Source organism: Colobus angolensis, unplaced genomic scaffold (assembly GCF_000951035.1).
Source record: "Colobus angolensis palliatus isolate OR3802 unplaced genomic scaffold, Cang.pa_1.0 Scaffold58, whole genome shotgun sequence".
NCBI lineage: Eukaryota > Metazoa > Chordata > Mammalia > Primates > Cercopithecidae > Colobus > Colobus angolensis.
Window position 1 is genome coordinate 2,791,878 of NW_012119376.1, and position 15,016 is coordinate 2,806,893.

The following is a 15,016-nucleotide window of genomic DNA, read 5'->3' on the forward strand; positions in this document are numbered from 1 at the left end:
GCCCACCTCAGCCTCCCAAAGTGCTGGGATTACAGGCTTGAGCCACCGTGCTCGGCCAGGATTTTTGCTTTGTCCTTTTGAGAAGGTCATGATTCCCTGTTTACTGTTGTTTCTTGTGGGTCTTTCCCATGTCTTTGCACTGGAAGAATTAGTTATTTATTTCAGTTTTCTCTGTCCAGCTTGTTTTGGTTTTTATTGCATGTATTTGCTGACAAATCTTCACTGTTATGTCGCTACCTCCTTTTCAGCTCTAGGTGGCGCCGTACGCGCAGGTTTCCCTCAGTTCTAGTAAATGTTTGGAGCACTGAATGTCCCAAATGGATTACACTGGCAGTGTGGGAAGGCAGACTAGGTAGGGGTTTGTGCTTACAGGACCTAGGAAATATACCTCCTGCAGCTTGGTACTGCTGAACAGCCACTCTGATTTGGTGTCTCCTTTGGCCAGGATGCACAGTGAAGTCCCTGGGGCTGGGAATAATAGTCTCTACTGGTCTTCAGTGATATTTTCCCTTCAGGCAGTCATGATGCTACCTGTGGGTTAAGGCAAGGACAGGTCTCCTGCCAAGGAACCCAAGAAGGTGGTGACGATGGTTGACCACTTCAATTTTACTTCTTCCAGTGTAGAAATTATGAGGTGGCGGAGAATTTCTGTGTGGACATAAGGGCAGGGCAGAAGCATCAAGAAAGTGGAAGTCCGATTCTCCTACTGGAGTTTTTCCACTTCTCTGTCGCCCAGGAACTATTTCATCCTCATACTTGGGCTCTGGGTTGTTGCTGGTGTCGATCTCGGTGCTGTATATTTTTTTTTGTTTTCTGTTGGTGGGGAATGAAGTCAGTATGCTTCTACATTGCCATTTTGGAATCAGAAGTCCCTAGTTTTGGAGTTCAAATTTAGGCATCAGACTTGAGTTAAATTTTGAGATGAGTGGAAGGCCTGTGTCTAGATTCACTCTTTTTTTGCTATATGTGACTGTCCTGTTATTCCAGCACCATTTGTTGAAAAGAGTATCTTTTTTCAATGGTATTCCCTTTGCTCCTTTGCCAAAGATCATATGACTTTTTCTATATGGGTCTATTTTTTGGACTCTCTGTCTCACTGATTATTTGTCTGTTCTTCTGCCAATACCATACTGTCTAATTTACTGCAGATTTATGCTTTGAAGTCTAGGTGGTGTCAGTCCTCCAACTTTGTTCTTCTCCTTCAATACTATGTTGACTATTCTGGGTCTTCTACCACCCCATATAAACTTTAGATAGCTGGAGTTCATATGCACCAAATAATTTCCTGGGATTTTGATGGGAACTGTCCATAATCTATAGATCAAGCTGGGAAGAACTAATACAGAGTCTTCTTATGCATGATTATGAAATCTCCATTTATGTAATTCTTTGTTTCTTTCATCAGCATTTTGTAGTTTTCCTCATATAGATCTTGTAATGGGTTTTGTTACATTTATACCTGAATATTTTTGGTGGAATGCTAATGTAAATGGTACTTTGTTTTCGATTGTTGTGTTTATGTAAATACAAACACAATGGCAGTGTATTTTAATTTGAAATCCCACTTGTTTTGTGCTATGTGGAAAGCAATTAATTTTTGCATATTAATCATCTATACAGCAATCCAGCTATAATTGCTTATCAGTTTTTTTATTGATTCTTCCAGATTTTCTACAGACCATCATGTCATCTATGAACAAAAATAGTGTTATTTTTTCTTTCCCTATCTTTATAGCTTTTATTTCTTTTTCCTTTCTTACTGCACTAGCTAGGACTTCCAGTATAATGTTAAAATGTCAGTGTTGATGTTTATATTTCATCCTGAATGAAGTACTCTATGTTTTGTCATAAGCCTGGTACCTTTTGAAGGAGAATGTTCTTTGTGTCTAAGTCAAATGAAATCCTTTTCTTTTATATTCCATAATTCTATTACTGTTCAAAATCATGGCATATTTTTGTTTCCTTCCAAATTAAGATTTCTTATATAATATCAAAATTTTTCTTAGATGTTTTGTTTTAGTTTTTTTTTTTTCTTACTGGCAGGATTCTATGGCTTCTTATCTATGTCTTTCATATTCTGAAGCTTCTATTCTATATATCACATGAAATTCATGTTACTTTTCTTAAAGGAGGGGAGTTCTCCAATTTCCTATTCTAATTTTGGAGCAATTGCTTTCCAAGCATGTGGTAAAGCTATCATAGAATCTTTCTTCTTTAGAGTATCTAAAGAAGTATATTTCACCATTTCTTATATTTCATATTTCTCTTTTGTTTGATTATCACCCTTATCTTGATGGAGTACATCCTGAGTTAAGTTCCTTAAAAAAGGTATGTGCTAGGCAAAAGGTGAGAGTTCTTACATATATAAAAATTATTTTGCCCTAACACCTGCCTGACAGTTTAGATGGGTAAAGAATTCTAGGGTTCTGGTTCTATGTGGTAGACTAAGCATATATAATTAACTATTCTTCCTCCTGAATCATAATGAAATGATAAAGTAACACAAAAGGAAATAAATCCACAAAATTGAAAAGGAGAAGAGAAGAGAAAAAGAATGAAAAAAACTGAAAAGGGAAAATTGACAAGAGATTTAGAGAACATCTCCCTAAAACTGTGTAACAAACTGCCCAGATAGTGTTAGGACTCTTAAGGTAGGTATGATATCCAACTCACCCACAAAAGGCTCTCCTCATTCCATGGCTGAGAGGCAGGAAGGCTTAATTAGCCAGTTCCCACTCATACAGGAATAACAGAAAATTCGAAGTGAAAACACACCGACAGACAGCATCAGAGGAAACTAAATAACAGCTATTAGAAATAAATGGCTGGGCACGGTAGCTCAATTAAAGCTTACCAAATATCCCAGCACTATGGGAGGCTGAGGCAGCCGGATCATGAGGTCAAGAGATTGAGACCATCCCCTGGCCAACATGGTGAAACCCCATTTCTAATAAAAATATAAAAATTAGCTGGGCATGGTGGCGCATGCCTGTAGTCCCAGCTACTGGGGAAGTTGAGGTAGGAGAATTGCTTGAACCCAGGAGGCAGAGGTTGCAGTGAGCTGAGACTGCGCCACTGCACTCCAGACTGGCGACAGAACGAGACTCCATCTCAAAAAATAAAAGAAAACAAAAAAGATCTTCACTTTAAATATAAAAGGATTAAATATCATCTGACATATGAAGAAAACAAAAGTCTGAATGAGAAAGACCAAAACAAACACAATGCCTGATTTGGGCTAAAAATCAGAGAAGTAAAGATTATACTTAAACCAATCATTTAGCCTGTAAACCAAACAACCAAAGTAACCTCAGAGATTTTTATTTTCAATAATGGTCAGCTCCTTTCTTTTTAGATAATTTAGTAACAGTGTAGATAAGTCACAATCAGAACTCACAATAATCTTGAACTAAATTAATATAATCTAGCATTGGCTTCCATGGCAGCCTTGGCTATACGTCTGTTCTTCTATATTCGGTAGTGCATGAAGAAAATAACTGTAACAAAAGAGGACACCTTTGGATGTTGGTATTTTTAATATCAAACAATCCTGGTTCATTTGAGAATCTAGTGAACATAAGCATTCAAGGAAATTTATTTCATATTACCTAGAAATTTAAGTAACAACATTTAAATATATGGTACTGTCAAGGTAAAATTACAAAACAGCAACCCAAAACAGGAGATAAATGTATCTCACAAAACAGTCAGCTGACTTACCCTGGGAAATTGTATTGAAAAGTGCGGGATCAATGGCAGGTATAGTCTGTTGAGTAGGTTGGATAGTATTACTTGCTACACCTGCAAATCAGAAAAGCATAAATGGGTATAAAAATATTATACTTTTTAATTATACAGTAGGGCAGCACTTAAAAATCATGAGGCAATTTCATTATTTTATTTATTTTCTTGAAACATCAATGGATTCTAATTGGATATACTTATTTGATGTTGGAGGATATCGAGTGTTTACATATGTGTATGGGTTATGCTTTCCTAATATATATTTTGTCTAATGCTTCAGATTACTTCTCAATTAAAGCTTACCAAGTATCTGTAGAAGTAACAGACTTCCTACCTTTCTTTTTTTTTTTTTTTTCTTTTTTGAGACGGAGTCTCGCTCTGTCACCCAGGCTGGAGTGCAGTGGCCGGATCTCAGCTCACTGCAAGCTCCGCCTCCCGGGTTTACGCCATTCTCCTGCCTCAGCCTCCCGGACTTCCTACCTTTCAATTTCCCAGCCAATTTAATTTGGAGATAAAGTAGGACAAAATTCTAATTTAGTTTAACTTAGAAGATGAATCCAGTTTCATCACTGTGCATGAAATTTCAAATTAATATTTGTAATTTTCTAGTTTACACATTTTAAGATATTTTTATATATCTTAACAATTATCCAATAAATAACAGTTTTGACTTTGTTAGAATGTTTCAAAACTGTCATATTAATGAGTAACTTAGCATTCTTGATTAATGGTAAGGAATATACCAAAGTAGAAGATTATTCATTAATCATCTAAAAAACTAACAAAAAGTGTTAAAAGTTCCCCCCAAAAAAAGGACTGAAATGATTCTATCAGTAGGAAAATAAAATGAGGAAAAGTTGATTATGGCAAATCAATGGAGTTAAACAGTGTCTCAAAATGGACTGTTTGCCAAACTAATACACTGAATTCAAATAGGCGATTTGTAGAAAGGGTAAAGTGGGAAAAATACTGGAATAAGAAAAAGGAAACAGAAAAAAAGGTTAAATAAAGAGGAAGTTTCTAGGGGAATGGATATGTATCCACTGAGAGTTCTAGAATAATGGTTTCACAAAAGATGGCTGAAGTTCTAAAATTTTCTAAAGGTCTGAAGTTTTTCTGGTATGAAGTTCCAAAGTTCTTCTGGTGTGAAGTTTTGACTTTTAAGATTTTTCTCATTCCCAACCTAAGAGAAAAAATGGTTTAAATATACATTATTTACCTCACTTAATTGTGCTTAGGGACAAACTCGTTCCATATTTATACTCTTTGGAACTATTAAAAGCCATACAAATCTTGTTTTTTAACTAAAAATTGAAAAATTTTAAAGTACATAGGGATACAGATGAACGTTGAAGTACAAATTTTATATAGTACAAAAAAATATAAAGGAGAAAGCCTGCCTCTCCTACTCCAAAGCACTTTAGGGCTAGCACCAGTTTCTATGACACCTTTCCACCCACCTACAAATAACTGTGTGTCCAATCCAATCCATGTATATGTCAATGCTGTTCTTTGCTGAGAAATTTGTGTACTTGTCTAAACCAAAATCTTCTAGAAGGCATACTGTGCGTGTGTGTGTTTTGCAAATGGTAGTAAGTTCTGCATACTATACTGTTTTATGCATTTTTCCCTTAATGTGTCCTAGCAATAATTCCAGATTAATATATATAAGTCGTGCTGTTTTTAATGGTTAGCGTCCCATCCTCTGCATGCATAGTTTATAAAGCAATCCATTACTGATGGACATTTAAGTTTTAATTTCCAATCTTTTGCTATTACAAATAATGCTACAGTAAGTATTCTTATATACTGTGTATATGAATATATTTATAGAAAACTATATAAAATATAAATCCAAAGAGAGGAGACAGACCAATTTTAGGCTGATCTATTCAATGACTATTTTTTGCTTGATTTTGATAAATACTCACCGAATGTATTTAAATTATAAACATCTGACAATTTTCTCCATAAAAGTTGCCAAACACTGAAAGGCATGTAAATATATATTATTTTAAAAATGCTAGAATGTAAAATCTGAGATGGATCTTCAGAGACTAGTCATGTCTACTGCTTTGAAACAGGTGTACCTATAGCTTATGTAGATTACATGTATTTTTCATATATATCTTTATAAACAAGGTAAATCTACTACACTTTATCAGTCCAATCTATAGATCAATGCCATTCGTTGCTAAGTAATTTGCATTTCTGCCTAAATTAAAATACTCCAAACAAATCTCTAAATAGAGAAGGCTATCCAGAAAGTGTGATTAAACAGACTCCTGAAAGAACATAACATTTGGAGAGACACAGAAAAAGAGAGAAAGACATGTTACCTACATTACCTATGAGGAACAGCATAAGCAAAGAATGAGTGAAACCTTAATCATGAGAAATAGTGTTGACAGAAATGCGTAGGCCAGAGTATCAACAATAGGATATCAAAGCTTACAGAAGAATGCAAACATGGTACTTCTGACACAAGTACACAGCCTATATTTTGATCTATGAAGTGAGTTGCATTTTACAATGAAAGGCTAGCTTTGATCATAAAATAACTTTATTATTTAATCTAGCTTTATTATTAAAATCTTCTCCTGTAATATGAACTATAAAAAGCTTATGCTTCTTGAGAAAGAAAAAAACACACTGTATCAACTACATGTGATATCTGTGCAGTGGTGAAAGCACAAGAAGCAAACATTTCCCCTGTTTAAACAATCACTATCCTTGTCCTCATTGCACCCCCTTTGCTTTTTTGTGGAAGAACTAAAAACTGCAAATTAGTACATACTATTCTTTTCAGCTATCTTAAGGATTTCCCTTTGATAAAAGTGCATCCTGGACCTTTATATGAGAGAAAATAAATCATTCTTAAAGTGAGTAAGAAGGGAAACATTTGCTATTATTTATACATTAAAAACATTATTTTGTTTTTTATTAGGCAACTATGAACTTCTTTTTTTTACCGTTTCAAATATAATAGAAAAAAAATCTGGGGCTAAAAGGAGATTTCAACATCTCAAACCAATCTTAAGGGGAAATATACTATCAGAAAAGTAGGTTTTGAGAGGATTTGAGTTCCCTGGAGGAAGGAACATAGAAGGCAGGTGGCCAAAACATGAAGTCAAAAAAACTTGGATTCAAATCCTGGTTCTGTCATTACCGGGTATGTTTGTTTTCTTAGAATAACTGCTTAGTCTCTTGAGAGTTTGTGAATTAAAGACAGTAACATATAATATAGTTGCGCAAGAATAAGTGTGGAAATTAGTTATGATAATCATTTGACTGCTAAGGCTACAAGAGTGTATAAAATATGATAGGATCTCATTCTATAAAAGTTTTAAGTTTTTTAGTTTTATTCTTCCCTCTAAGGAACAAAAGAGAGAGAAAACAAGAGGCTCACTCTAGAGTTAACTGGATCAAATTGAACTGTTTGTGACAGAAAACTTTCTAATGGAAAATCACCTAATATTTATCTTTATGTCATGACTATTCTAGCCAGGAGATACATTGTGTATTAGTTTGAACATATAAAACTACCAATACTTTATCGTTTTTGTTACACAAAACTAGCAATTTCATATGGATCAATCTACTATAGCCCTCCTACTAAAAGTGTTTTCTCTTTTGTATACTCATAGAGTTTACCTATATATAAAATATACATTGATATGCCTATGCCACAACTCTGCCTGGAGATATACTGTCTAAAACAAAACTTTTTGGACAGTCTTTCTATAGGGTTAATATCCTACCCCCAGTTGTGATACTTCTCTTGATTTGCATAATAATTTTAAGTGATCATTAACTTGCCATTAAATACCTTGTCTCTCCTTGGCACAGAAATAGGAAGGAAGAGGAAAAAAAAGAGGGAAAGGAGGCTAATTTGCTGAACACTCATTTTGCAATAGGCCTACTACTAGTCCATTTTTATAGTTTTTCCCTTTTAATAATTAAAATAACCATGAGAAGTATGGTTAATTTCATATTAGAAGAAAAATTAAGGTCATGAGAAGTTAAATATCAGCTGAGTTTATGCTTTAGCACGGGGTAGAAACAAATGACTAATATGATTTGCCTCCTAAATGCATTTTATTTCCTCTTGGCTCCTCTATAGAATGCTTATGTCTAGGACTCTTGATCGGATTTAAACCTTCAAGTATAATTTGAACAGTATTCATCTAAGGCAAACAGATCTAAGTAGCTGGTTTCACTTACATTATTCTACACTGGAAATAATGAATATTTCTAAACATAACAAAATACTTAATAGTGTCCCAAGAAATTTTACTTCCAAAACAAATGCAAATAGGTTTGTCTATTAATGTCATCACACAGGCCATAAAATATTGAAATGTCAGGGTAAAATATGCTGAATGAAGACACAAAAAGAGATCAGTGCTAAAATTATCATTTCATCAATAATCTTAAAGAAAATGTTAGCAATATTTTTGCAGATAATATAAACTTGAAAGTTTAAAACAGGAGGAAAGACACTAATCATACTTGATGTTACAATGATCAAAATAGAAAACTTGCATATAATGTAATTCACGCAAAATAACTTACAAGGTTTGGGTAAACTAAGGCTCACAAATGAAAGTCAATAAAGTAACAGTGTGTTACATAATAGGAACAGTAGAAATCAGGGCTCGAAGGATGACTATCATTCCATTCATTAAGTATTTTAAAGCATTTATATAGTTTAGTACCAAAAGTCACCTGGGATAAAAGTAAATTTTTAAGAAAAGTTTTTGAAAAAATTAAATTAAATGTAAAATTTAAATAATAGTTGCAAGTGTGCTACTTGGAGATAAAGGTGACACTTTGCCAACAATGCAATTAAAGGGAAGAGTAACTGAAATTTTGTCAAAGTGTCTTTACTGACCCTGACTTAACTACTGCGGACTAATTTTGTCAGATTTTTAAAAATAGAAACATACACATACAGCACTGATTTATTCAAAAGATAGGTCTTTCCTTCCTGTTAGTTTTTTAAAGTGTCACATTTGTAAGGTTAAAAAAAAAAAAAACCCAAATCCCTCCTTTCACTTGTCTTATGATTTCATTGTTACTGAGATTTTATGCCTTAAAGCCCACTCCCTATCACGGGCAGAGGCATAGTCCCAAGGGAATGAAACAAACTTAGGTATCACAGTGAGACCCTAACTGACACATCCTTTAATCAACCCCACTCACCTCTGAGCCATTCTAAAAAAATAGTGAAGGGAAAAGAAAGGGAAGAGAAGAAAAAGAAAAACAGCATATATATGAAAAGCATAGAAACTAATCTTATTAATAAAATATAAAGTTAATAGTAATCAATGCACATAATACTTGTCATTTCTCAAATAACTAGAATACAACTTTTATTAAAACTTTAATGAAAATAATTTAATGTTTCTTGTAGGTTCAAATGGAATTCAAGGAACTTGTCATGTTTCACGACCATCATTATGAGGCACATACTTGATAAGAAATGCAGTTCTTATTTATAAAAGGGGAATTAAATAAATCATTCAGTTATAGTTTCCTACCTGTGCTGTGAGGCACTTCTGCTGGTGTATTAGCTGGAGCGTGTGCACCCGGAGGAATCTGTATTCCAGTATAGTTGCCTGATGGCATGTTGCTTGGGTCATAAGTTGAAGATGATGATGGTTGAGTTGGCTGAGTGGGCAGAGAGGCTGCTCCAGCATCTTCATTTTCTTCAACATCTATCAGATCACATATACACAATGTTATACTAGGTATTTTGAAATACAAATGCTAAGTATTCTTATTTCACTATACACATGACAAATGGAATCTTTAAATGCAACTCTATTTAATGCAGTGGAGAAGCAGGCTCTCTATTCTTAAAACAATATTTTTAATTTTTTTATTTTCTTAAAAAATGTAAACGTACCTGACAATATGATTATCACTTCTTTCAGGTTAATATTTTCTAATTCTATAAAATCTCTGCATATAGTGTGTGTGCGTGTGTACACATGTGTGTAGATATATATATACACACACACATATATATATATGTTTTTTTTTTTTGGATGGAGTCTTGCTCTGTCGCCCAGGCTGGAGTGCAGTGGCATGATCTGAGCTCACTGCAAGCTCCGCCTCCTGGGTTCACACCATTCTCCTGCCTCAGCCTCCTAAGTAGCTGGGACTACAGCAGCCCACCACCCCGCCTGGCTATTTTTTTTTTTTTTTTGTATTTTTAGTAGAGACGGGGTTTCACCATGTTAGCCAGGATGGTCTTGATCTCCGGACCTCGTGATCTGCCTGCCTCGGCCTCCCAAAGTGCTGGGATTAAAGGCGTGAGCCACCGCGCCTGACCTATATTTTTCTTTAAAATAAACTTTCTTTAAACTTATGAAGACTCAAGGACATTTCTGGCAAAACATGTCACATTTATGCTATCCAATAAGAACTCCATTTTCTGACAGCTGACTTTTACTTAAGATTTACTGTGTACTAGCTACTAAATGATTGTGAGTTGTTCAGTGCATTTAGCTAACAAAAACAGAGGAATAAAATTTTGCATTTAGCTATGTAGAAAGAAATGAGATATTTCATTTTGAAAAGTCCTGAAATGTAAACTTTTAAAATATACTGTATCATGAGCCGAATTTGAAAACTACTTTGAAAAATTGAATTTTGAGTATAAAATAACAATCAGCCACTATTGGTAATCATAATAACTTAAAATAAAAGCAAGCTAGAGCTACAGGTTCATCAAGGAGAATACATCTTACTACTTCCTACCACATTTTTAAATAACTTTTTTGTCTGATTATAAACTGGTTATTCAATGTAGTTAATTTCAAATAGGAAAACAGTTAAATTTACTTACTAATCTGAGATGAGCATTTTATCAAGCAACCTTGTGGATGTATTTATACTTTACACACATTAACATGACTTCTCCCAATACTGGAGAACTCTAACATTTATACATTCTGAGAAAGAAAAAAGCTCCACAACATAAAAGCACTAGAGCATGACCAAAAGTTGGTAGAAATGAGAGTAAGGGTAAGAGGAAATCTTACCAGGTAACATTTGATTTTATGTGGCTTTTCATCTGAGGGCACTCAATAGTCTACACAAAAGAAAGAGTTGCCAAGAAGTGAGTCATGAAATGTTTGTATGAATCCCAACTAAATACCTACAAGTTCCTGAATTATGCACACTCAGGTAAGACTCTAGGGGGCCCTGGAGAAAAGCAACAACTTACAGCTGAAAGTGGAGGACAAAGTTTGAGTTCTGGCAAGTCAATGGTCTACTTGAACAAGAATCAGGACTTTGCAGAGAAAGATAACAGGCTGCAGAGGAGCTTCAACATGTTATCAACAATAGAAGTTACTAAAAATCAGGGAAGAAAAGGAAAATGTGAAAAAAAAGAGTCTACAAAAAAGACCTCAAAATGACCCTGATACTGAAAATCAGCAAAAAAGCACTTTAAAGCAGTTATGACAAATTTGTTCAAGGCCATAAAGAAAAACACAGACATAACAAATGAAAGAGAAAAAACTAACCAGAGGGGGGAAAAATTGTAAGAGGAGAAAAAAAACAGATGGGATTAACAGAAAGGAAATGGCAAAATAGGTTTAAATCTAGCTATAGCAATTACATTAAATGTAAATGAACTAAACACTATTTCTCACACAGGGGCTGAGAGTCAGAATAAAAAAGTGCTTTTATGTTTTTTGCAGGAAATGTACTTTAAAACACAAAGATCTAGATTTGTTTAAACTAAAAGGATGAAAATTGACATACCATGCGAATATCCAGTAGACAAAAGCTGGTGACTAATTTTAATAATAAACAAATGGAATCAATGACAAGGAATATTAGCTGAGATAAAAAGGACCATCATAATGATAAAAACGTCACATAAATATCAAGCTGACAAAAGCTGGGGTGGTAAACTTTAAAATCAGGACAAACAGAATTAATAACCTGGAATATCAGCAAGATATAGTGGGATGTTCCATAATAATAAAAAGGTTAGTTCATAAAAAATAACTATAAAGGTGCATGTGCCTAATATAATAACAGCGTCTGAAAATGAAACAAACTGACAGAACTAGTAAAACCACTATAGTTGGAGACTTAACACAGAACATCATAACCAATAACTGCAGAATACATTCTTTTCAACTGCACATGGGACATTCACCAAGACAGATCATATGCTGGGCCATGAAATAAATCTTGGTAAACTACAAAATACTGAAATCTTTTATAGTATGTTCTCCGACTAAAATGGAACTGAATTAGAAATCAGTGAGATATCTAGAAACACCTCCAACATTCTGAAATTAATATATTTAAATAATCCATTACTCAAAGAAGAAATCACAAAGAAAACTGTAATTATGGTGAACTGAGTGATACCAAAATTTGCAGGATGTCACTAAAAACCAATGCTTAGAGAGAAACTGATAGATTTAAATTCTTCTATCAGAAAAGAAAGATTTAAAGATCAAAGATCCACATTTCCTCCCTAAGAAGCTAAATAAAACAAAAGTAAATTAAACTCCAAGTGTGGTGCAGGAAAAAATAAAAGGAATAGAAAAGAAAAAAGAAAAAAACTTACTAAATACTTGTTGAAATAATAAAAAAAAAATTAAAACATCTCTGTCGAGAGGTTGGGGGGAAAAAAGAGGAAACAGCTATTATGAATATGACAAATGAAGGAGGTGATACCAAATACATCCTACAGACATTAAAAGGATAGTTAAGACAATAAGAAAATATTATGCCAATAAACGGCACTACCTCAAGGAAATGAACAAACCACTTGAAGATACAAATACCATAACTCACCCAAAAAGAGATGATCTGAATAGTCCTAAATCTATTGGGGAAATTGAATTCATGGTTAAAAACCCTCCTACAAAGAAAATGCAGGGCCTAGATGGAATAAGCAGTGAATTACATCAAACATTCAAGTAAGAAAAAATACCAATCGTATGCAAACACTTTCAGAAAACAGAAGGGATTACTTTCACCTTGTTTTATGAGGCCAGTGTAACCCTGAAACCAAATCTCACAAATACTGAAATGCAGACAACAAATTCTTGACATCAGAATCAACTCCAGTCATATAATACAAGGCCTCATCATGACTAAGTTTACCCATGAGTGCAGGGTTGGTTCAACATTTGAAAAATCAATGTAACTCATATTAACAGAAGAAAAAAAGTCCTATGACAATTTCAATAAGTGCATAAAAAGCACTTGACAAAATTCAATATTTATGACAAAACTTCTCAGCACCCTAGAACTAAAGAAAATTTCTCAGTATTGCACAGGGCAAAAAACCAAACAAAACAATGGACATATTTATTGCCACTGGCACAACAGGCAGGAAAAAGAAATGAGGATTGGAAAGGAAGAAGCAAAACTGTCTCTCCTTGCAGATGACATAATTATCTACATACAAACTCTCAATGAATTTACAAAGTAATTATCAGAATCAACAGGTAAATTTAGCAAGGTTGCAAGATAAAAGATTATACAAAAATCAATTGTAATTCATATTAGAAGCAAATGACTGGAAAACTAAATTATAAAATTAATTTCATTTACAAGAGAATGAAAGGACACAAAATACTTGAAGTAAATTTAACAAAAGAAGTATAAAACCTCTACTCCAAAAAATCTAAAATACTGCTGAAAGAAATTACAGAAAGCTTAAATAAATGGACAGATATATTATGTTCATGTACTGAAAGACAATTAATTCTCCCTAAGTTTAATACTAATCATAATCCCAGTAGGCATTTTTTTCTAAAAAAGAGAAACTGAAAATCTAATTCTAAAATTTATGTGGACGCTCAAAGGACAGAATAGTTAAGATAAAGGAAAAGGAAAAGAAGAATGAGTTACTCAGCAGATGGGTCAGAGTAATACACCCAAATGAGGAACGTGTGGACTCCAAAATCCAAATAGGTCCACTAGGCACTGTACCTCTATTCTTGGTTGTAGGAGTGGCTAGATACAACAATATCACCTTAGTATGAATATCTTGACATGCCCCATATTACTAGAACTTTAGAAATTTCACTGAGGTTCCTGAATTTTAGTCAGACTGATTTCCCATTCTCTGGGAAGCAAATGTCTTACCACTAAGTCCAGATTAGTTGCTCACTAGGTCCAATCAGCATAATGTCATCAATATAATGGACCAATGTAATATCTTGCGGAAGGGTAAGAAGGCTATTAAGATCCCTGCAAACCAAACTGTGACATAGAGCTGGAGAGTTGATACACCCCTGAGGTAGGGCAGTGAAGGTGTACTGGGGCCGTGCCAGCTGAAAGCAAACTGCTTCTAGTGAACCTTACGGACAGCTATGAAGAAAAAGGCACTGGCCAGATCAACAGCTGTATACTGGGTACCAAAGAATGTTAATTTGCTCAAGTAATGAAACCACAACTGGTGCAGAAGTTGCAACAGGAGTCACATAAAGGAACATAATAAAGAATAATGGGTAATGAATTATAATCACTGAATATAAATTCATGAGCCCATATTGATGTAAATAATTAAATGAACACACACATTTATTTATGTATTGACTGGAAAGTCCATCCTCATGGTAGAGTGCCAACTAATTAAAACAAAAAGAATGATAAATCATCAACCCAGGGGGTGAAGCTGCATTAAAAATATAGGATATTTATATAATATCAAAGTATCTTCCTTAAATTAAATAGCAAAGGGAAAAATAACTTTAATGGGGAATAACTCAGAAGACACCACATTACCCAAGTGATCACTTAACATCACCAATATTTTACCAAAATCGTATACTTCTAATGTAAGCCAGGGAGGATAAAACCTTATTTTGGGCTATTCTGCAAAAAAATGCATAGGGTTAAACTAATTATGAGGCAACATCAGACAAACAAATTGAGGAATAGTTAACAAGTAATTGTACTTTTCAAAAACATCAAGGCAAAGAAACACCGGAAATCCTGGGGAGCTACTCCAGATTAAGGACACTAAAGAGATATGGCACCCAGATGCGACGTATGATCTATTTGCATGAGGAAAAAAACTACAAAGGGTATTACTGAGTCAATTGCTGAAATCTGAATACAGACGGAGATCAGTTGATACACTGAATAAACACTATACTTCTCAATTTTGATAAGTACACTGTAGTAAAAAGAATGCCATTATTCTTAGAAAGCACAGAAGTATTCAGGAGTAAAAGGGCGTATCTCTAATTTCCTAACAAAGACCTCTCTCTCTCTCTCT

The 15,016-nt window shown here is 34.1% G+C and overlaps 1 protein-coding gene across 4 annotated transcripts in view; it reads right to left on the minus strand.

Moving 5' to 3' along the window:
- Positions 1 to 15,016, minus strand: part of VTA1 (vesicle (multivesicular body) trafficking 1) — an 86,030-nt gene that overhangs the window by 17,750 nt on the left and 53,264 nt on the right. For 2 of the 4 annotated variants that reach the window (XM_011962048.1, XM_011962049.1), the window contains exons 6-7: positions 9,288 to 9,464; positions 3,721 to 3,801 (exon numbers count right to left, since the gene is read on the minus strand). In XM_011962048.1, coding sequence (XP_011817438.1) covers positions 3,721 to 3,801; positions 9,288 to 9,464 — 258 coding nt within the window. The remainder of the gene's footprint in view (positions 1 to 3,720; positions 3,802 to 9,287; positions 9,465 to 15,016) is intronic. The other 2 variants (XM_011962051.1, XM_011962050.1) reach the window with 1 other exon arrangement.